This window comes from Micropterus dolomieu, linkage group LG04 (genome assembly GCF_021292245.1).
Source record: "Micropterus dolomieu isolate WLL.071019.BEF.003 ecotype Adirondacks linkage group LG04, ASM2129224v1, whole genome shotgun sequence".
Taxonomy (NCBI): domain Eukaryota; kingdom Metazoa; phylum Chordata; class Actinopteri; order Centrarchiformes; family Centrarchidae; genus Micropterus; species Micropterus dolomieu.
In genome coordinates this window covers 10,206,975-10,230,840 of record NC_060153.1, presented here as the reverse complement: position 1 = coordinate 10,230,840, position 23,866 = coordinate 10,206,975, and the positions used below count along the sequence as shown (strand labels likewise).

The 23,866-nt window shown below is 37.8% G+C and overlaps 2 protein-coding genes across 3 annotated transcripts; both read right to left on the bottom strand.

Moving 5' to 3' along the window:
• Window positions 1-5,125, bottom strand: fabp2 (fatty acid binding protein 2, intestinal). Of its 2 annotated transcripts, none has more exons than XM_046046952.1 (6): window positions 4,687-5,125; window positions 3,304-3,378; window positions 2,123-2,217; window positions 1,372-1,544; window positions 867-974; window positions 1-237 (listed from the first exon to the last, which is right to left on the bottom strand). In XM_046046952.1, the coding sequence occupies exons 3-6, from the start codon at window positions 2,187-2,189 to the stop codon at window positions 187-189; spliced, it is 399 nt and encodes a 132-aa protein (XP_045902908.1). In that variant the 5' UTR covers window positions 2,190-2,217; window positions 3,304-3,378; window positions 4,687-5,125; the 3' UTR covers window positions 1-186. The 2 variants fall into 2 exon arrangements, with proteins under 2 accessions (XP_045902908.1, XP_045902909.1); XM_046046953.1 differs by having other exon boundaries at window positions 4,743-5,125.
• A 1,096-nt stretch (window positions 5,126-6,221) lies between these two features.
• gucy1b1 (guanylate cyclase 1 soluble subunit beta 1) lies at window positions 6,222-23,019 on the bottom strand. The gene is made up of 13 exons (XM_046046902.1): window positions 22,906-23,019; window positions 22,505-22,578; window positions 20,324-20,424; window positions 20,059-20,177; window positions 18,584-18,781; window positions 17,236-17,466; window positions 16,901-17,017; window positions 15,888-16,021; window positions 13,023-13,220; window positions 10,914-11,151; window positions 10,082-10,222; window positions 7,986-8,140; window positions 6,222-7,720 (listed from the first exon to the last, which is right to left on the bottom strand). Exons 1-13 carry the CDS (start codon window positions 22,906-22,908, stop codon window positions 7,573-7,575), a joined length of 1,857 nt encoding a protein of 618 aa, XP_045902858.1. The 5' UTR covers window positions 22,909-23,019; the 3' UTR covers window positions 6,222-7,572.
• Between the last annotated feature and the right edge of the window lie 847 nt (window positions 23,020-23,866).

Sequence of the window (23,866 nt, the reverse complement as noted above, 5' to 3'; positions counted from 1 at the left end):
ACAGTATGGCTTTATTACTGCAAGTATCAAAATCCCGTGCAATTCAAAACTGATTCATACACTGTACAGGCAAGTTGCACACTTTTCAAAGGCTGTATTGGTATAATTAGTTGGTAATTCAACACACTACTGTAAGTAATCCTGAAGTTAAACATGTCACATTAAAGTTCTGGTGATCAGTTGGATCTAACCCCTCTTGAAAATCCTCTTTGCGTCCACACCTTCATAGTTGTAGCTCTGTTGGTAAAAAATGATGTCCGACATTATATATTATTTTTATTATTATTATATAACTTCAAAGTTTCTGCATCTGGCTGAATTATCAAGAGGGTTTACTCCAGTTAATAATGAAATTCTGCGGGGTCCTTATCCATAAAGGCCCTTTCAGACACAACGCGCAGCTTTCCGCTGCGTCAAACAAAGCGTTTGACCCAGGGTGCCGCTCAACATCCTGTTTGACCTTTATCTCTGTTTACAAAGGGTGTTGGTCGTAGCTTGACCATACTAACATTTACCAGTGCAGAACTGCAGGCAGCCTAGTTCAACTTTGGACTTCTGGGTGCAGAGTGTACTGAACACAGCGGCAAGCGCAGCTAAAATCACGTTGTGTCTGAAAGGGCATCTACGTATGTATTCACATACGTAGATGGATATCAGAGTTCGACCGGTGTATGTGTATTTAAATCATAATGCAGTATCTCATAGCTCAGACATTACAAGGACAGCTGGAATGTCAAATAAACAATACAGAATTATCTGTATCCCAGCTAAACCGATTCTCTGCACCTTTTATAAGGCTTCTCAAATGTTTGATATTAAAATCAAATCATGTTGGCCTAATTTGCATAAATATAAATCCACCCTACCTGTATAAGTTCATCTCCTTGGACAATTCTGGTTGTTGTCAGTACTTTTCCATTGTCCTTTCTGTTGAAAACCCCCTTCAACATGTCTCCCTCCATGTCCCAGGAGCCCTGCGGGGTGAAACAGGAAAATTACTGATTACATGAACACTAGATGGAAAAGGTTTTGCAGGCTGTGCAGGTTGACAGTTTTATGGCTATGACTGTTGGGGTTGGTGAGTTGAAATTAACTTAACCCAAGAGTTACCACAATAAAAGTCAAGCCTTGATGTATGGATTGTATCTTTAGCTAACATATGAACTTTTCTTGCAGCTCAAAGGTTCAAAGTCTAAAGTGATGGGAATGCCCAGCTCATCTCAAAGTATTTAGAACTAATTAATTATTAATAGCTAATTAAACAAAATGACAGACATTTTGATAACTGGGGACAAGCTTAAAAACTTGTAATGGCCAGTTTCTGAGTAATTATAAAGTGTAGTGATGGACAATGGTGTCACTTTAACTTACTTTTAGTTCTGTTCCATCTGCAAGGCTGTACTCAAAGATGACCCCCAGGGTGAAATCTATTTCCAGGTTGCGGAAATTACTGCTCTCCTTGACGTGAAACTTGTCTCCAGTCTGTTCGATGGTTATCTTGAGGTTGTCGTGAGCAGCCAGCTTCCTCTTCACCATGTTAATTCCTATCAACAGACACATGGAATATGTGCAATAGGTGACGAACAATCAAAGGAAGTTTGTCAGGGTTTAATCACTTCATGTACAGGTAGTTCCTTTGTTTGTGTACATGTAGAGGTTAAGTAGGTACACAAGCCAAATCACAAGCATGTGCAGTAGGTCATTGTGTCACCAAGTGACTTTAGCTCCAGTATTTGGTTCAGTCTTCTATGTAAGTATGGAAGGACATAAGCTATTAACTTATAACTTATATTATGATTGCACCCATTTAAAAAATTCAAATCTCATAGATTTGATCAAATAAACATTTGCATGATTATCAGTTTGCAGCATAAGTGAGATTTTGATTTAGAAACAACTTGTGTCATTAAATGTGCCATATTACTGCCTAGCTGCCCTTTATTAGTGCTTTATCAACTGCCTTATCAGGTCTTCATTATAGTACGGTCATCTCGATACACAGAGATTCTACACACCATAATGACACACACACACACACTGATTTTTCTACCAATGCATCAACTCATCAAAGAAGTGTGCTACACAGTCTTCAGGATTTTATCAGCAGTTTGACATAACTCACCCATTTGTTCCATGAATTTCTCATAGTTATCACTGCGATCAATTTTCCAGGTGCCGTTGAAGGTCATGGTGGCAGTGAGGGTAAACTGGACGACTCTGCAGCAGAGGAGCGTCTTACTCAAAGTCTGCCGTTCCTTTTAAACCGCCCTCTTATCTCGTCATCTATTTCAATGCTGATGTGGCCGTTTAAAGCTCATATCTCCTCAAGGTAATATCCACAGCTACAGCTGATTGGGCAATGCCATGGTTCTGAACAGAAGTGTGCCAGCCATAAACCATAACATATGAAACCGTATACTTTTGAAAGGCTGAACCCTGTATCTCAGTTTACAAAGGGTGTTGGCCATAGCTTAACAAACAGTTATCAGTGCTTAGTACTCCAGTAATTGAACATGCATACAAAAATAAATAAAAGTAAGTAAGTAAGTATATATTTAAACAAAACCATGTTTTTAGTGTCTATTTTAGGTGCCTTTACCTCAAGCTAATAACACCTTGCTACACCTCTTGTCACTCAGCCAAGATTTTACTGCACTAGATGTAATTGCTTTGTACAAATACAGTGATACTTCTGACCTTAATCTGGCCATTGTTGATAAATGAGACCTTTGATATTTGAAGTTAATATTAAACAAACATTAGTGTATACTGTCATTATTTGGCAGTTGTGTCATTAAGATAACTCAACTGATTGTGTGATTATGCTTATACAGTATCTTTTATAGTCTCTCTGGGTAAATGTTTATGCAGATGAGAAAATGTTTTTGGTAAGAAAAAGCTGCAGGAAATCTACAGGAAAATGTATTTCTTAAATGTTCCATGCCAACGACAAAGGGATGAACATGTCAATTATCTTTCTTATCTGAGTTTGTTCTCATCTTACTGGGTTGCACAAGATATCTTTGCCTGACCTTCACTTCCCCTTCAATGAATCTGCCTCTTATTACACAAAAGACCTTTCTACTATGACTGCAGTGATGCAATTGACAGGTGAGCTTCAGACATATTTGATCAAGCCCCACTGAAGCTAATCTTTAACACAATTATACCCTACAATGTTATCCACTAGTTGTAGTATCTGTTGTTACAGTGCATGCAAAATAATGACATAGTGTATAAAAGGACCGGTATAGCCTATCACTGCAGTGACCCAAACTGTTTTACCATGGATGTATTACTCACCAACCTGTGCATACCCTGAGGTCCTCAGACCAAACCCTGCAAAGTTTGAACTGTCTGAGTGTGAAAAGCGCCTTCCTGAAAAGTAGAGCATATTACATTAAACAAGCAATATTACAAGCTTTTGCGGCATTGTTTTCTGGGCACAAGGGGGGAGAAAACATCATAACAGGCTGACAAATACATACTTTAGCTACCACTAGGGCTGCAACTAACGATTATTTTCCTTGTCATTATTCTGTCCATATTTTCTCCATTAACAATTAGTGGTTTGGTCTAAAAATTTATCACACATTTATCATGGCTTAATCATCCAGCAGAAGGGAAAATTTATGGTAAGAAGACCCTTTGGGAATTCTGAAAATGGTTTGTTTAAACCACGGTCTTCTGGGCTATTCAAACATCACAGATTAGTTTAATTATCTTTCATAGAAACTGGTGGTTACCTCTGTGACCGGGAATCTAAGCTCATAAATGAGAGATACGGCTAGCAGCTAGATAGTTTACAGTTGGCTTATCAGACCTTTTCTCCTTTAAACGGTTGCCAACTGCAGTCGATGGAGCAGCTGAGAAGGTAATAGTGTGAGAGAAGCTAAAACATTAGCTCATTCTACTAGAGTTTAGCACCCTTCTTTTATAAAGTCTATGTTAGCACCACAAGTGAACCATGTAATAGGCTATTTCAATCTTTGGGCACTCATTCACTTTTTACAAGAGCCTTCATTGGTTTTATGGCTGATTTATAAGACAAGAATAGAATCTGTTTTAATTGCAGGTCTTCATTAGGTTCAAAGCAGGAGAAAAAAAACCTCAGCTTGATTTTTTTATAGAGTAATGAAACAGCCAGATGACCACAGACAAGTGAATAGGTAACTTAGGCCTACTTCCACGTCAGTTAAAGGACTGATAGAAAGCAAGAAACAAAACAAAACAAAAACAAAATACTGAAAATCATCCATTTACTCATAAAACAAATAAAATAAACGATTCTCTGTATATTGTAATGTTTCACACACAGGGCTAACAAAAAATCAAAAAGTTTTTTTTCTAGAAAGTGTCTGAGTACAAATCACTTTTCATGTTTACTTTTAACATATGAGACAATGTGGTAGGCTATATTTTGGAATGACCTAATAGTAGGACTCACTTAAGTTTGCATCTACTTTGCGGTAACCCCACTATAAATTATAACAGCCTATGCTATGATTAAGTGAAAATTCTGTTTTAGTGACAATAACAGCAGCAGGTGTGCAGTTGTGAAAAGACAAATAATTAGTTACTGTACTTAAGTAGTTTCTGTATCTGTACTTTACTTGAGTATTTTTAGTTGTTGCAACTTTTAACTTTCACTTCACTACATTTCAAAGCCAAAACTCGACTTTTTACCTCGTTATATTCTGCATGAGACCTCGTTACATTGGTATTAGTAGCATGCAGCGCACCTGAGTTGAGCAGCACTGAAAAACAAATGTTAAACTGATAAAGCCGACTCGGCGCTGGATCAACTTCAGCCAGCTGATGCGACACCGGCAAACGCAGCGACAGTCCAGCGCAGAGCTGTCAAAGGAGAACGCGAATGTATCGGCTACAATTTTGATGAGAGGATAAGGACGGACTTCTTCTAGGCAGGAAAAGAGAAAAAAAAACTCAATGAGAGGGAAGTGCGGGAACAGCAGTCAGGTAAACATGTGTTCTCTCCTCTCCAAGTCTGATGTCACCAGATCATAGGCTAGCCTATATGTGCAGCTGCCGTGCATCTCTTGTCTGTCCCAGTCTTGGTTGCTTGCCCGACTGTGACTGAACAATGTCGAGTGAAAAACAACTATTTTTTTACACTTGATAAACGCAAACGGGCCGCGGCGTTTATCAACTGTAGCACGGAAAGATGGCCTCGTTGCGCGTGAATATATGCGCGTGCACAAAATTAAACTGGCGCATTCCAGCAAGAAACATCTGTGGGACCAGTCCAGACAGGACGTGAGGGCACTCCTCATAGCCTACATCATTTTAAAACAAGATCAAGAACAAGAACAAGTGAAGTTTAATTACAACTCTTGACTAATGCAAGATGGGAAGCAGTGGATTCACAATGACTATTGATATGCTGATTAGCTGCACAGACTGGGCATTATGGATGCACATCTCACTAAATAGGCTAATAAGCATCACATATTCAGCCGAGTCATTTTACAAATAGTATTTTATATTATGAAAATGTATTGAAGGAAATCCTGGAGGAGCCAGTTAGAATGTGCCTGATGCAGCTGATAGCATTAATATATAGAAAATATCTATAATTTGCAGGGGCTATGCTGACGTTTGTCAGTACAGTAGATGCTAGATCATCAGCCAGTACAAGCACAGCTGATCCACATCCAGCCGCAGCCTGTAAGAGCAACAAACCCAGTTGCTGCTCCACCAAATGACCCAGCAGATTGGCCCCTAGCCCCATCAGACTTCAAGAGGACTGAGTTAGTGTGCAGAGGTCCATTAAAACCAGCACTGGGTTTTTCTAGAGGAGGTTTCTATTCAGACTTCTTAAAGAGGGAGGATTGTAGTGAGAGCATTGTGGTGTCAGGTGTGACCCCCCCCCCCCACACACACACACAAATAGGAAATATCCACTTGTTCTCCTAGGACGTTGCGTTTCATTATAATTTATAGATGTTTTGTCTCCAGGATTGTAATCTTCTGACTGGCCACTAGAGAGAGCGCTTTACAAAATAATCGACCATATGAAATCAGCCTTACACTAATGTCTGTAATGGATTAAAACCGATTAAAACAGTGCCTTCAGTGAACAAAAAGACCATCCATCACTTTTTCTGTTCACCTGTAAAGTTGAGTCTTTATAAAAGCCACAGTGAGAAGGTTGATGACAACACCGGTGCTGTAGAAAGGAAATATCATATAGCCAAAACTTCTCAAGACTATTTTTATTAGTCCCCTCACGACATTGGTAAAATAAAACAATCGTGTCTTACAAGCACAGAAATGCACTCGTACAGTACAAGAGGCACCTGTTTGTTTCTTACACAGAAAGCTGCATGGTTGGGGAGGATTCCTTGCAAGGACATTATGTGAGGTTTAATGATAATGACATTGGAAAAATAGGGTGAAAAAAACGTGGTACGTTTACTCATGTGAAATTAATCCAACATATATAGCACATAGTGATTTCATCATCTATAACAAAGTTTACAAATTTTTTTCCCTTGCTTTTGTCAGTGTATAATCTGTTTTCTAAAGGTCATAATTACACTTTCTAATGAAAAAATAATATAATGTTTACAACAAATATGTAACGTAACATTTAGTAAAACTGAAAATAGTACTCAATATAATTTCACAGAAGCAGACAAAAAGTGAAAGTGTAATAAGTAAGAGAGGTGCAATAAATATATTAAATAAAGTAGTGTGTAGTGCTCATTTTAAATATCGGACTATTTTAATAATTCAGTCACAGATAAATAATACAGTTTACCAGTGGCTCAACGTGTATAATTTTCGACTTGAAACTAAATTCTATTTCAACTAAACATGAAATACATCTCATTGTAATAAATGAGTGGCTTTTGTGTCAAAGAACTGGTGAACATGGTGATATAAATCTATATAAATACCACAGCTATAATATCTAAATTTGAATTTTTTTTCTTTCTGCCAGTGTAACATATTCAGTGTAAAACTTCATAACTCATATCCAATGAGAAAAAAATGGGTCCCTCAAATAGTGACACGAATTTAATGACCCAAACATGACATCAAGCTAATATACTCTCACAAGTCATTTCTGTCACTTTAATTGAAGTTGTTGTCATTATCACCCTTAAAAGTGAAAATGACAATGGTTAAAACATATTTTATTAATTTAAGTATAATTAGTATTTTAGACTGATGGTGTAATGACTTTAAATTCTCGGTATCTTTGGCAGACTTGAGAACAAATACAGTATTTAACCAAATTAGCACCTAAAACATTTAAGATAGATGGAAAAATGTTTTGCATATCAAAACCTTTAGTGATGTTATGTACAATAACAATGTGAGAATATTCTGTGTGTGAAACACTTTACTATTATGTCTACGCTAAAAAAAACAGTGATGTCAGGGCAGATCATGGTCAAGCAGAAACAAGCAGGGAGAGCAATGGTACAACTTCACTTTGAAACAGCTGTGATTCATTATATAAAAAATATCTGCATGTCTGTAGATAGATAGACCATTTTTTATTTCACCTGATCTACTCGTGGGGGTTTTGGTGTTGATTTGTTAAACTTTATCTGTGGTGCACTCTGGGTCAGTGGGATTCCTGGACAGAAACCACACCTTCATCGGTTCCTTCTTTCCTTTCATGGTGATGGGGCCCCGATACTCCAAATGAAACTGAGGGTCGGCATTCTCAGTAGACTGCAAACACCTGCAATACAATGTCAACGCAATCACAAATCTTCACTCACGCTGCACAGCCCCGGGGGATTTTGTGTCTTATTGTATTTTCACTATAACTCTTATAACATTTTTGTATCAACATCAACACCTCATGGTTTATGTTTAAAATGGATTCCAACCATGATGTTTAACCAAGCTGCACAGCTCCTTCAAAGCCACCTACTTTCTCAAACAAACAAAAAAACAGGTGACAATGTGCTACTGATATGAAATAAGGAGGTACTTCTACCTACCGGCAAGTATATTCAGAGACATTTATTTTCCCCTTTTCACCAGTAGTTTCTGTACGACTTGTGAGGTTGACCGTATTTCCAAAAAGGCAATATCTGGGCATCCTCTGGCCAATCACCCCAGTCACCACTTCACCTGTATGGATCCCAATAGTAATCTGCAAAAAAAAGGGGAATGAAAAAGGAGGCTCTTCCTCCATATGTCAGTTTTAAAATTAAAGTTCAATAAATATGCCAAAGATATCACTATTTCTTTTAAAATACTGGTAAAACCCAGCTTAAATATTTATTATCTGCTGAGTAGTGCTGATCATTAGTCTGTGGTAAACTCATTGCTTAAAGCAGCACCCCATTTATCTTTTTCAAAATGCAATGCTTATGTGTGAGAAAAATTATCATAGCACTCGGATAAACCTGTGTAAATGCTACATCAAGGACTAATGACTTGTGCTCCAGAGAGAGAGAGAGAGACGGGGGGAAATATTGCAAGCAGCTACCCAGCTGAATGCTTGTCTTGGTACATATTCTTAAAGCTATCGACTGAAAAGGTGCAACATTTGGTGGGTGGATATAAGGTTAAGTTTGCCAGATATCACTCCATGTACAAAATAAGATTTTTTTTTTTAGGTTTGCAATAAAGCTATTCCAAAGCAAGCCCTAGGCAATCTGCAGACTAATATTTACACTTGAACTTGTAGGCACTTCAGTGCTTGTTGTCTTCAGAGCATGAACACGCTGTGAGTGTCTGGGACAAATGAAAATTTATTCTTAGACACAGGATCGTGAGATGATTTGAGTTTGTTTCTGCTGCTAAAACGGACTCCTCTTCAGCCAGTGCCATGTCTCAAAATAAACAGCCTTTTGTTAACCAGACATCATTTTCCGAAGTTAAGTCTCAACAGTCATTGATATAATAACAATCTCCAGCAGTCAGTTAAACAAAAGTCTGCTGTTTTTTATCCAACTTTTCACAACATATTACTTCAGCATAGAAATATGTCCAGATGCACAGAAACATTATTCTAAAATCAATCAGCAAAACATGTCATATTAGGCTAAATGCCAATTAGCAATATTTGTCAGCTGCAAACGAGGTCTGGCACTCAGTAATTTAACATATGAAGCAATATAAGAAAGCTGACAGAGCTCCAATATGCCTAAATTATATGTCCCAAAATAACAGTCGCATTGCTAAAAGAAAAAAAAAAATGTCAAGGAAAACTGAAAATCATGACAACATATGGGGGGTCAGAAAAATCAAGAAATACTGCTAATTGGCACACAAACCTGCCACTATAAAAATGTCATAGTGAGATTTTTCATCAGTCTATGATGTCATTTGGACAGTTACTCAAATAAAATGTTTTTATGCTTAAACATGTTATGATCATAAAAGTGTGTTTTATCAGTCTATGAGTCCAGCACGGACCACTGCCGAAGGTGCCCTTGTGCAAGGCCCTGAACCCAGCTACACAAAGGCTGCCCACTGCTCCTTAATTAGGATTGGTTAAATTCAGATAACATATTCCGCATGTGTTGTTCTGTGTATAAATTGTATGTTTTTTCATATTTCTCCCAATTTGCCAAAGTACCTATGGACGCCAGTCTTTTTCACTGCAGAGTCTACAGTTACACTGGGGACGGCTGCAGACACCCGCCATGTGTTACATCTATAATAAGGTTCACCTGGAGGAGGAAGTGCTCAGGCCTTTCCACCCAATCAAACAATAAGTGCTGCGGCACCGTCAGTGCCTTCTTTGAAACCGAAGCATAAACAAACTTTGATTCACTAAAATTAATTTCAAAAGGGATCAAAAGTACAGTTTTGGTACATGATACCTGCACTCATTTGTAAATGAGTGTGAAGCATAAGACGGGTCGCCCTTACATTTAGTAGATATTGCCAAAAAATGAAAGAATATAATATGCTATATATTACCTTCTTTTGGTGTGTGCTCAGTGTAGCTTAGCATGTGTACAATGCATACAAATAACAGTATTTAGTATTAGACAGTTTTGACTTTCATCACTCAGAATTTTAACATATAGCTAGAAAGCACCACAGAAAGCATTTCTGAAGACGAAGAAACTAATCAAACCTGTACTGGTTCATCATCCACTTTGACTTGTCCGGCAATCTCCAGCATATCAAGAGCGAGGTGGCAGATTGACTTGGCGTGGTGTGTGCACGGCTCTGGTAGGCCGCTCACTGTCATATACTTATCACCCACTGTTTCCACCTGTGTGTGTGCACATAAAAAAAACAAATTTTGTCATTCTTCACATGAATTACAATCTATTTTGCTTTTCTTTTGGCTCATGTAAAATGGTCTGTTCCTGCTGTGCTACAAAGGCTTTTTTTTGAATGCACCATGAAGCTAGAAATAAACTGAAACACCCTGAAATAAACACTTAAACACTTACATCAGCTTTAAGACATGCAGGGCCTCTTTGAGCCCCGCTAAAACCTAGGACCACCTAGCCATTCAGCTTGTAGAGTAAATATTACTTCTTTTGGTGACCCAGTGCCTGAGGCATATCCCCTGGAAGTGTCTGGGTCTGTTTGACTTCTTAAAGTGCATTCTTGTCTGAAAGCCTAGAGTGTAAATCTGCTGCATGAGGCCTATAAAGTGGTGCAGTCCCTCTGTAAAACTACACTGTGTTTAGAAGTTAGTACAACTCTTCTAAAAACTCCAGTTAATTGATATAAATACTCTCTTACTGACTTGTATGTGCATATTGCACAACATTATTCACCAAGAGAGTCGGTGTGCTTCACTGGTGCATTCAAGCTGAAGAACCAGCAAAGAACATACTGAAGATTTTAGATTGCAGACTTTGCTGCATAGATCTTTCTGTTTTTATTCCTTTACTGAGAGAAATGTACACAAATGCGTGATATACTGTCATGGTAAAATTCTTGCTTCCGACCTTGTATACATAAGGGTTATTCCGAGAGTCTGTCAAGATGTCAAAACGTGTGTAAACATCGTTGAGCAAGTTGACTATCTTGATGGCTCCCTCGGCCGAGGCGTGCTTGCTGCAGAAGGCATTGAATCCTACGATGCCACTGAAGAGGATGGTCACGTTGTCATAGCGTTTCGCCGGGACAGGCCGTTTGTGCCGCAGCTCGTTGGCAACAGATGGCGGCAGAACGGAATAGAGCAATCTAAAAGGAAGAAGAGAAATGAAACGAACATTTTGAGCAAAAGAGTAGTTATGGTGTACTTGAGCGGCAGAGTAATGGGCTGGTGCTGCCAGACTGGAGTCCATCCTTTGGATCAGCATTTTATTTGCTCACCCACCACCTTTTGGTCATTTCGCTATGCAAGCTGCTCTCAGATGGGAGTGTGCTGTTTCTATGGTAACTGGTTAGATCATGGCTGCCCGTTAAAAGCAAAATACCTTCCATGCTGCATTATAATTTGAGGACACATGATACATACAGAACAGATAACAGTCACCACACAAAAATCTATACACGCAAATAGAGTATATTTACCTAGGGGATGAGACTACGCATGTTTATCTGTAACATCTTTAACGGTCCACATATGAGGTGTAGTGTTTTTCTCTTAGTAAGGCACACGCCTGAACAGCAGCAAAAAAAGCATAAATGTGTGTTTTCATTATCAGAAAACAGTGTTGTAAAGCTCTTAGACGGCAACGAGAGTGCAGCAGCAGTTCTCTTAAATATTTAGAGAGGAAGCATGATGTCTAATCAATGTTCGGAGCCCAAGGCACTCTGAGACTGGAGAATAGCGAGAATAGTAATATAGTGATCCACCAGCAGAGTGAAAGTCTTTTCCTATGAGAAGATTGGGTTGCAACAGCAGTCTTAATAAAGACCACGCTCCACCTCCATGCTCCTCTGCAGCTGTCACCCACTGCTGTGCCAAATTACTATGACAAGCCCTTTTCTAAAAGCCAGAGTTAAAACCAACTGAGTGTCTTCACCATAACAGGGACTGAAGAGTAGCTTGGGCAAATACCAGCTTGGATACAACAATAGATTCTGACCCTAGGTGGTCCTACTCTCTTTTATCCTCAACATAACTGTATGGGTCTAAGACCTGTTGTGTCCTGCTGTATCTGAGTTTCTTGTATCAAGTCCATCCTTAAAAGGGAATACTTGAACAGACTACTCTTTTTATCTCCCAAAAAAGCAGACTGATGAACAATCTTTGCCAATTATTTTTACAACAAAGGGGATTAAACAAAAATAACAGCAATGGTATGATACATTAATTGTAGTGATTTTGAGGTTGACTCACAACTTGCAGATAATAACATAATACAGCTGTGGTATATAATTATATACAATTAAGTCATTAATAATAATTAACTGTAATACACAATCTTTTAATCAATCAATCATTAGAGGGAGACGTTTGTAAACACTGCAAAATTTGTGTGAAAGAAAAAACAAGTTATTGCTTAAAGCAGTGGTTCGCAACCTGGGGGTTGGGACCCCTCCAAGGGGTCACAAGATACTGTACAACGCAAATTTATATTTCTGGTACGTAACACTATGACATTTATCTGATCTTTGCTTTTTACTAGGTACCTCAAAATTATTCAGATTAAACTGTTTTAGAAGGTAAAAAAAAATCCTTGCTTGAACTGCTCACAGATCATACTATAGAAATTTTGCAAGCTGACATTGCTTTGTTTTAAAGGGTCACAAGCTTAAAGGTTTGGGAACCACTGGTACAAAAACCTCACTTTTGACCTACATCCATACAGTTACATACAATTGTATACATGCCATAGTTTGAGGGTAGATAAAGTATATCCTTAAGTGTATTTGCAATTTTTACATTGCTGAGGTTGGATCAAATAAGTATCTAGCAGGTCTGAGGATCATTTCTTAAGCTACATTTAAACTACATTTTCATGATACATTAATGTGTGTTATAATTCCTCTACTGTTTCTGCGAGATGTTTAGTGATAGGAACTCATTAACTGAAAGCTGAAGCTATGGTTTACACCGGATATTTAGGCCAACTGATTAAACTAATCTAGAAAAACAGTCAAACCTGTCTGTCTTTTTCTTCTCATCCTCCAGGGCCCGGAGTGTGTGCTGCAGACGATCTGTCAAGATTTCCAGCTCTTGGGTCAGCTTGTACTCCTCACGAAACTGCTCGCCCAGCAGCACCAGGTCACGCGTGGCATCATGTAGCGGGATGTCACTCAGGTATAGCCCCCTTCGTGTGAGATCATCCAGGTTCATAACACTAGAAAAACAGTGACACAGCGAAAATGGCTGATTTGTGCCTAAGGAAAACTGCATCCTTGTTTTTTCTTGGTCAGAAATCATCGTAAATTAAACAGAACATAAAGGATGAACCACCAACAATGAGATCATCATTGTCCTTTCCGGGCTGAGCCTACTGTGTCCAGATACATGTGCCTCTTGCACTGTGAGGTCAGACGCTCACACACGAGCTTTGCTTTTCTGATTCAGCCCGTTATTTCCTGTCAGACAGCGACCTTTGAGTCTTCGATCTGTGAGAACAAGATCTTTTGAACCCTGCTCGCCTGGGTCTGATGTTTCAATAGAAATGTCTGATTGGTTATATAAGGGCCACGTAGGCTAATGGAGGTCACAACAGAAGAACCATTGTAATTACCAGCCCTGAGGTGACTCTTTGTCGCTCTGTGGGTTTTTCTCTGACCATGTACCTATACATTTTTTGTTTATGTTAATATAAAAGCTAAATATATTTGAGCTTACTAGTTAATGGTTGATTATTTGACTGTGTAACTGCATGGAAAACATTTATTACCCTTGAATTTATTGCTAAAAATATATGCTGTTAAAGGATAAGTATATATTCTACATTGTTCTTAATGTCAACAAATCCCTTTTAAAATATGAAAACCAGCAATGAATTTATCCTATATGTATTATTTGTGAAGCCAAAGCCTGATTTCTCTGTGCCTTAGTGTCCAAAGCTGTCAGAAAAACTTTTAAAGGGGTAGTCCACCAATTTTAGACATAAAGATTCTAAGAAAATTCTTAGAAATGTGGGCGTTTACTCTTACAATTGAAGAAAAAATCCTAGTAAAGAAAAAAGTAATTCAGAAAGCATCTTAACCCTTAAAAGAGGTCTTAAGGTCAAAATTGTTAGGAGCAAAGACGCGCTAACAACTCCGACACAGCACAGGAATGCCATAGCGCCAGAAATGAAAGTAATCACTACATTACGATATTTGGCAACTGGGAAAATGCAACAATGCAGCAGTGATGATTTGGGTCTGTCACAACCTTCTGTAAGCAGGGTGATCACACAAACAATTACAGCACTTTCAGAACCTCTTATTGTGTCGCAGTTCATTTCGTTTCCACTGGACATTCCCACCTTGCAAAAAACTGCATTTATGAATATAGCAGGCTTCCCTGGTGCGCACAAGCAGGGGGAATGAACCGGTAATAGTTTGTGATATATGCTCACACATCTGCTTCTTGCCCCGTGCTGTGACAGCCGGACGAATTTTCCTTTTAGAATGGCCTTGTGTTCATCCGCTAACTGGGCTAACAGCAAACACTGTTCCTCTGTCCAGTTGGGCTGTCTCGCCCTTCTTGGCTTTGATTCCATGTTTGATACATTCAAACATTCAAACCACCACTTAAATAGACATGCCAGCAATCAGTGTAATTGGAAAGAGTGGAACAATTTTTATCATTCTAAGCCAATCAAATACCTTATAGGAAATTAACAGCATGGTAAATAAAAAACAGGATCTATATACACATATATAATGTGTGTGTGTGAGAACGGTCAAATAGTCCCTGATCAGTCCCTGATCGCTCTTAAGCTAAGACTCCTATGTAAAGGTTTTAAAGCTAAATTAAGAGTTTCCTGAGAGAATTCTTAGAATCTTTATGAATACGGGCCCAGTTTACGTGTGACTCTGGAGGAGCTTTCTAACATCTTAGATATAAGTTACCCTGATGACATAATCATGGCTATATTGGATTATAGTTGAAACATAAAATGTATAACAGAAGGGTTTTACAAATTGGGGATGTGGAGTTTGATAGGAATGGACATTTGATGGACAGGGAAGGTCTATTATGAAGTTGAATTATGGAAACTTTGGGACTAGTACCAGTGTTTTTGAAACCATACTAACCTGTTTCTCAAAGCCCCCCACCTTTATCAAAGTGCCTAAATTTGCTACAATGCCCTTTTTAAAGCCTCATAAATGAGGCACACCATTACGCTGGGTGACACATTCCTTTTATTATGGTGAACATGGGCACTGTTTACACTGTTTATTTTGAGTCCAATCCCAAATAAACTGCCCTGCTGCCATAAATACTTGGTGTCACATCCGCATCTAGAAATAGTCCCCAACAAATTTACTATTCGCTCCTGCTTGTGTACCATTTTATATAATCTACAGTACCCACATGTTTTAATTACTAAATCCATAAAAAAAAAATGAAAGAACACATTTGTGACACATTTTTTAAGAGTTAGGTCTTCATTAAGAACAAATCGCTTTTGGGCTGACATCACAGAGTAAGGAATGAAAAGCACTGAGAGAAGGACCAACACATACATAGTTAACCATCCTGCTTGTAACCTCCCTGCATATTATCAATATAGTGGTACAGACGAAACACTAAACAAACACAAACACTGTTGTGACGTTGTGAGCAACTGTAGGAAATTGGAGCAACTTAACAATTTTAGTTAAACTTGTGGTTTATGTATGTAGTATGTTTTTATTTCTATATACATAGAAGAGCAGTGGTATTCGCCAAAATAGGCTAAACCTTTGAAGTTCGAATTTAATTCACCATTCAGTGCAGGGCTAAAAGAGAATCTATGTGTATTGGTGTGTATATTCAGTCTGTACTTCTGTCAGGGCAGACTGCACTGTGGGTTTACCTGGGTGAGCAAAGAAAAAGGATGTTCTCCGCCTCTGGCAAGTAAATCATCTGTCCTTTCAATCTCAGACAGCTGATCTCCACCCCCGTCAGCTCGTCCTCGTTCTCTACGGTCTCCACATTCAGCAGGCCCTCCTGTCAGGATTGCACGACACTTATGAATATTTCATTATATGGTTTTCTTTAAATCTGCTTAAGCTCAATTCACTCTTTAGTTTTAAATCTGTATGTTATCTTCTTTTTTGCCTTAAGTGTCACATGCCCATCCACCATTGGAGAGAATTAGTTCATATTTTAAGTGTGTAAAGTACAACGATCAATTTTTTTTTTCTTGCATCGTGACGTATTGTTAGTTTCTCCACAATAAGTACAATCTACTTTTTCAATCTGGATTTTTTCAAGGCCCTGCAGCTATTATTTTAACACCGAAGCATTTTTTGTCTCATGAGTACACGCAGGTGTGCACATGTAACTGATTTCTATTCTTATTGTACTTTTCCCTCCTGAGTTTTCATTTGATTTTACACTGACATCTTTGTTTCTCAATACTTTTTACTTCTCAATACCTTCATCTTTCTACTCTGTCCTTTGTACGTTTCTCAGTTCTCCCAGAACTATCTATCTTGCATGTCAAGTATAAAGTTGAGTTCTTTATTCAGGACATTTGCACTCTTGTATCCACGTATACAATGAAATATAAAATGCTACATATGAGTTTGTTTAATTGATTCATTGTTTACATGCTCCGTAATCTGCATGTAAACAAGTTCATCCTCATTAACAGTGTTGATGAGTCAAAATACACTATCACGCAGCTGCTAAAAATTTCAGTGGGACATCAATATTAATATATAAGACTATAAACACTCTTCTTCTTCACATTGTTTTATGTACAATCAAACCATGTTTTGATAATTTAGACCAGGGTGTGATCTGCCTCCTGGGGAAAAAATGTTCATTTAAGAAAAGTCATCCGTGTACTGTGACAAAAATGAAATAATATATCATATTTACCTTGCTTCGCAGAACGAAGACGGTGTTGATGTGGGAGAGGATCCCATGAAAACTGAAGTCAATGTGAGGACGGACCAAAGAAAAAACTGAAGGGAGGATACAGGTACCAGGTTGGAGCTGGGAATAAAATAAGATATGTATATTTCAGTTTCATGAGATTAGAAAAAATTGCCTGGTTGTCTACGCATATAATAAATTTCTGCTGCATTCTGGGCATCCAGACCAAGTTTGAGACAAATACAAGTCCTACTAAAATATAATAAAGTGCTCACTTGATGAAACTGTGTTTGTGGCATGTAAAACGGACTTTTGCACAATTAAATGTGAATCCACACCTGAGGCAGGACTCGATAAATGGCATTCCCGCACTGTGTGAGCATCAGGTCTTTGTCAAACATGAGGTGGAACGGGAAGGCCTTGCAAAACGTGTATGGGCTGATCCGAGTCTCCTGTGTGCCGTTCTCTTCGAAGCCATCCAGGTCCTCGTAGAACGCCTCTTCCTCCGAGTCCTTCTCCTCAATCAGAAACTTGATGTGGTCGCACTCCTCACTTTTTGGTTGGATCATCTGCATCAGATGAAGTTACATAATCGATCGAATATTGATGTTATTGTGGCAAAACTGACATAATTAAGCTGAAATTAAGTTAAACGGGCCTATTGTGTGTCACATGGTTACAGATATAAAATGTTTTTATTAAATATTTCATCATTACAATATACGTGTCATTAATATTATCCCATTAATTATATTAACGACCTAAAGTCTATTATTATAGAATTAAGACAGTGTAAAATGACATTCAGTGGGTTTATGGGCATAAGGCATGCTGACGTCAAGCTGCTGTCTCTGCACCCTGTTGCCACAGCAACAGAGGCTAATATTTCCAGAAATTGGGTGTCACATTTGGAGCGTCTGCCATTTTCTGTTCTTTCATTACACACACAATTGCTGAAAAATATTACCCTGTCTGTACAATATAATTAAGTTCCTGAGAACGCCTAAGAAACGAAGAGGAAACTCTGGCCAAAGTGCAGGAGATGTCTTCGGAGAATAACATGCCACAGTTATTGGTGCAGATTACAGGGTGTGGTTTGTGGGCTGCACATTAACATACAGATACAAATATGCTGATAGTTTATGACTTATTCATACTAATTTAGACAAAACCTGATTAGTGTGGTCGCGTAAATGTGCAAAGGTAAAAAAAATTTGATCGCTCCTCAAGGTGAATTATCTAATAAATGTGCAGCCAATGACCAATTTAAATTCATCTACAGTTTGACAAAGTTCAAATAAAACCATGGAAGGAAAAAACTCCCTCAAAGACTCCCAAGCTAGAGACACTATAACTTAGATCTAAAAATATCCTCTGACTCACAAAATTCACTGCTGAACTGCTGTTGTCAAAGCGCAGCACTGTTTCTGTTTGGGTATTTTCGAACTTTGTGTTTAATCTTCTCATAATCTTCACAACCTCTTCAATGTATATTTTGAGACGCACAATCTGACACAAAACATTACAGGGACTAAAAGGCTCAATTAAATGGTGAATTTAACAAGTTAGAGAGGAACAGGGGAAAATGTAAAGCCATCTTCATTCATTATCAGTAGCAGAGTGTGAGCCATCAGAGATGTGGGTTCACGGTGCACAAGACAAAAGAACAAAAACAGCAAAGCAGACCTTCATCTCTATCTCTGTTCCATGGATTTGTTGAGCGACAGTTTTAATGATGCCAATCACAATGTCTTGCAGGCCTTCTCTCTCCGAGTAATAGTGAAGAATCAGATTGTTCCCCTTCTCTGCATCGGTGCAGCGAAACGAGGGAGCCCTCATCCCAGGATAAATGGTACCTAGGTGGTCATGTAGAGCATCCAAATTCTGAAAAGTAAGATTAAAGATGAAATATGCAAATTTCAATTACAGCACAGTTAATTAAAGGCTGGCTGAGGTATAATACTTTGGATGATGATGCTGTACATTATACATGAAACCTGCTCCAGCTATTTAGTATTGCACATCCCTAAAGATAGGGGACTTGTGAGAGGCAGAAAATCAATGTTCAAAATTGAAGCAGCAGTGGCTGAGATACGTTGACTTTTAGCAGGCACAGCGCTGTTACACTAAATTACATGTATTTTCTTAACTTATCTTTAAAATTAATAAAATGAACATTTAAATACACAAAACATGTTGGCAATGTGGGCAAGATGGATGTAGAGCTAAAAATTTCTGCCTAACTGGATTGTCTCTATATTGCCTTGAAAGCATAGAGCATTTCTGTTGAAAAGTGAACCGAGCTCACTCATCAGTCGATCTCTCTTTCCCTGCAATCAACTTAAATAAATAATAATCCAGCCAGATCAACCAAACAAGATGGTATTTCTTTAAACAGAATTAAAATGGCAGTGTTCAAAATTAATGGATGTATTGGTCTAAACCAGTGGTTATTAAACAGCGGGGTGGGCCCCCTTGGGGGTCGTAGAGCCACTTCAGGGGAGGTGCTCGGATGCTAGCAAGGCTATTTTGCTAACCTCAATCTTGTCCCATTTTCCTGGGGTGGGAGGGGATGTACTTTTTTTTGCCGCTTGTAATAAATACAAACTCTTGTGGGTAAATAATAAGCTACCTCTGGATTGAAAAATGTTTTAGAAACAGATTTTGAAAGTATCATAATCAAGCAGACGTGCTAGTCGCCTTCCCCAGCATAATATCAGTCCTGTTTTATCAGGACTAGCATTTGGAAACCGTCAACGAAAGGGAAACAGTACAAACTTCTGTTATTAAAACGGCTCAGCCAAAATTTAATTGGCACCATGTCTTGTCCCAAGTATGGGTCAAGTTCCAAAAATGCTGGATCCTACAGTTCCCATATGCTAATAATAGTTAATATAAAATGCTCACATCTTTCAAACTCCCCCAGTTATTAATACAGGCTTTCTGTGAATAATTCAAAGTCTGAACCACAAACTGAGATGACCCTGATGGCATTACCATGACATCATCAGGGGTTATTTTCTTAGACTTGACAGAAGACATTATACAACTGTTTTCACTGGCTGAGCAGTACTCCAGTACTCCTTTAAATGTTACATTTTAACAAACTATTTTAGTTAGTATTACCGTTTAGCTGTCCATGCATATAGGAGAGAGCCTACCTGCAGGAATTCACGAACATTTGATCCTAACACTCGCAAGATAGTGTCATATCCCGACTCTTGGCAAAATTCAAAGAACATCTTCCCAAACATCTGCAAGATGTCTCCCGCATCGATCTCTGAAATACAGAAAGGATTCTCATCTGTACCTCAGTTTGTGATACCAATTGTTATTATGCTATAAAGCTCTATTCGTATCATGCACCACAAAATGTGGCAATTTTTTTTCCAGTAATTGTTTTTTAAAAAGCATGCTGTCACTTACTGAGAACTTTACTTGCAGCAGCGACAAGATCGTATGTCTTGCCATCTTCATATATGATTCTAACCAGGAACTGACCCTCAATATCAAGCTGCGCCTCCCTCCTGAAAACAAAGTGAAGTCATCACTCATGAAATGTCACAGCAGAGGTAAACAGTCAATATAGGCAACTTGTTCAAGCAACCAGTGGCTTTTCTATTGTTGCTTAAATCACAGACAGACTTCTGTTTACAGGAATGATTCGATAACAACGGCCTTATTTGTGGCCAGTCAGAATGAGCCGTCTTGATTTACATTACAGTGGCTTAAAAAAGGTTAAAATATTGTTTTGAAGCGGTCGTGTGGTTTAATAACTACACTGAACAACATACTTAAACAAGTGCAGGTTTAGATCTACAGCAGGTCCTTTGGTAAAAAGCACAGCTCCAAGCTCAGAGTGCCCTTTGCTATTTATACATTTGACAATCGAATAAAATTGTCAGAAAACTTAATGAGGTTCTGATTACTTCTGTTTCACTGAGAAAACAGAAATGATTTACAGGCCTGACCAGAAGCTGCCATTTTATCTAAACCTATAACAGCTGAAAAAACATACCAAGCCTTGAAAACTTTTGTAAAGAAAACAAGAATTCATATTGAAATTGTTCACCTCATCAAAATCTGAAAACAGACCAAACATGATAAATTGTGCAATAAATAACAATGAATTACATTTGCAGAGATAACAAAAGATGCCGCAGAGAGCTCCAGTTTGAGAACATTCACACAAGACAGCTGCTGCTGGTTGTTTTATTTTTTCTAATTCTTTTTTTGGCAGGTTCAAGTCTAGGGCAGTTAAGACATTTCAACATGCTGATAAAATGTTAACATTATAGTGGAATTACATGCATCGTGTGTGTGTGTGTGTGTGTGTGTGTGTGTGTGTGTGTTTTGTTGGAATGGGGTGTACCACATTCTCCCTCTATTAAGATACAGTCTGACAATGGTGGCATGTAATTAAATTAGTAAAATGACTTATGTACTTTACTTAAGTTAAGCAGGGTGTAGCTACCATTGTGCACATCGAGGTCATGTCCTCTGTATTTTTAGGGGGGGAATTAGCATTTACATTCTGCTTTGATGGATATAGTATACATACTTTAAGTAAAAAAAATAAAGAATAATCATTATTTCCCAACCAGAATTGAAGCCTACTCTTAGCAATCCAGTGAAAATCACACCTAATTTGGTGTGTTTCAATTGTTTCAGATAAAGTTAAAAATTAAGTGTTACTTAATGGGTTGATAAAATCCTCCGACTTCTTATGCTAAATAAACAAATTTAAAACCCACAATTTAAATTGGATTATCTATAAATGCAGTGCTACAAAGCTGAAAACAGAACAGTTACTAAGCTACTGAAAAGTTGATATTTTAGACTCATGACATACTACTACTCATGAAGTACTATTCAAGTGCTATAATTTTTTTTTAATTTAATTTTTCACTTTCTACTGCACATTTCAAAGGGAACAGTTGTACTAACAGTTGCACTACATTAATTTTACAGCTAGAAGTAGTTACTTTTTTACATAAAAAATACATACATACTGTACACAAATTATTACCATATTATAAAATATGTGTACATTGTTGATTACTACCCTAAAAATGTATAAAGCCGTAGAGATTACTTCCACCTCAACCTGCTGCTACATAAAAAATATTACAGATACATTAACGCATCACTAATAACAATCAAATAATGTAATATACCAGTAACACATAAGGACTTCTTTGACTTTGTAATTTGCTGATCATACCTGCACATTTTTACATTGTTGTAATACTACTTTAATACAAGGGATCTGAATAGTTATTTCACAAATGCAGCCTAATTATGAGCATTAAACAAATGTTTTCTCAGCTGTATTTCACCCTACAATTATTGGAGCTACTAACTAAAAAAAAGTGAAGTTGCTGTGGGACAGACCTCAAATTGTGATATCTTTTTTTTCACCATCTGAATCTGAGTTTCAGAGGATTAGGGTTAATCATTAGAGTAAAAGCAAATGTCTATCCCTGCTGGCACAGAGCTTGGCTATCCAGTAGCCCTGTCTTGTATCCCTGTTGTGGTCTGGTTGACCACAGAGTAACCTATAATACCAAATGGGCCGAATAGTAAACATATGATACAGAAACTCACTTGATATCTTCCCACACTTCCGGGCCGTAGTTCCTTAAAACGAGGAGCTCCAAGGCGTGATTCACAAAACCATACTGTAAATTTGTGGAAAAACACGAGCAACTTTAATTTTATTTCATGGAAATGTTCCTCAAACATACCTGGTGCCTTGCCATATGTGTGTTTTTATACGAGATATGATATGCTCAAAACATAGGCCTATTATAAGCCTAAAATACATGCGCATACACATTCTGTTCACCTGTTAATATGCACAGTTCACTATAAACAGGGAAATTATTGTATAACAGCTACACATCGGGCTCCTAACAGGAAATGTCAAACGCAAATACGCAATGTCGCACGACAAACAGCCTATTTTACCAGCATTACAACAAAATACAAAATCCTCATATACATACCATGATGTCAGCCGCTATTCTTTTTCGTTATTTTTAAGGAAAAACCGTTGAATCTGACACAACCTTCATCCTTTGCTACAGATGCTGTATCTCTGCGTCCATTCCCCCTTTTTCCCCTCAGCTAGTCACTGACAGCGAGTCTGTCCAATAGCAGATCAGAGATGTTCTTACGTAAGCCATCCCAGACCAATGAGAACGCAGCTGCGTCGTCCAACTGATACTGGTGAACCTGAAATCACCGCAGGCAGCTACATAGTTTCTGATATTCATCACAATGTTTTACGCTTGCAACTAATATATTCACAGCGATATAGAACGAAGATATGCTCAAAAACTTCTCCAAAGCAAAAAGTAGTTTGTATGGCAAACATACAGTTATAATGTGACAAATAAACTTGAACTTGAACATTCTTTCAAAAATATATGATTCATCATATTTTATCTTCATTATGAAGAACTCTGGTCCTTTAGTAAAAGCAATGATACCACAATGTAAAACTACTTTTAAATCCTGCATTAAAATTTTTATTTAGTAAAAGTACTAGGTATTATCAGAAAAATAAACTTTTAACTAGTAAAAGAAAAAGTTCACATTATGCATAATGACTCCTTTCAGAATGGGATATTAATATACATAGGCCTATTTTATTATTGCATCACTATTATTGATGCTTTAACATCTAAATAGCATTTTAATGTTGTAGACCTGCTTCAACATTAAAATGCTATTTAGATGTTAATGTCTAATGGAGCATATCTTTATCTCCAAAGCAAATAATTGTAGTCAGTAGCTTATTTTACTTTTAGAGCATTTTGCTCTGAGATGTAGTGAAGTATTAGATTATAGTACCTCAAAAGTAAATAACTTGAGTAAATATACTTAGTTACTTTCTACCATTGCATATCATGAATTTTAATAGTTTGTGTCAAGACCCTAATTTAACATTGCAAATCTTTTATA

Bases quoted from the DNA above. Each gene is read 5' to 3' on its own strand.
- fabp2 (XM_046046952.1), bottom strand. From the start codon at position 2,189: ATGACCTTCAACGGCACCTGGAAAATTGATCGCAGTGATAACTATGAG. The intron at 1,545-2,122 runs GTGAGTTATGTC...GTCTGTTGATAG, and splicing joins GAAATTCATGGAACAAATGG to GAATTAACATGGTGAAGAGG. The intron at 975-1,371 runs GTAAGTTAAAGT...TTCACCCCGCAG, and splicing joins CAGATGGAACAGAACTAAAA to GGCTCCTGGGACATGGAGGG.
- gucy1b1 (XM_046046902.1), bottom strand. The intron at 11,152-13,022 runs GTTTGACTGTTT...TCTTCCTTTTAG, and splicing joins GAGAAGAAAAAGACAGACAG to ATTGCTCTATTCCGTTCTGC. The intron at 7,721-7,985 runs GTAGGTAGAAGT...ATTGTATTGCAG, and splicing joins GTCTCTGAATATACTTGCCG to GTGTTTGCAGTCTACTGAGA.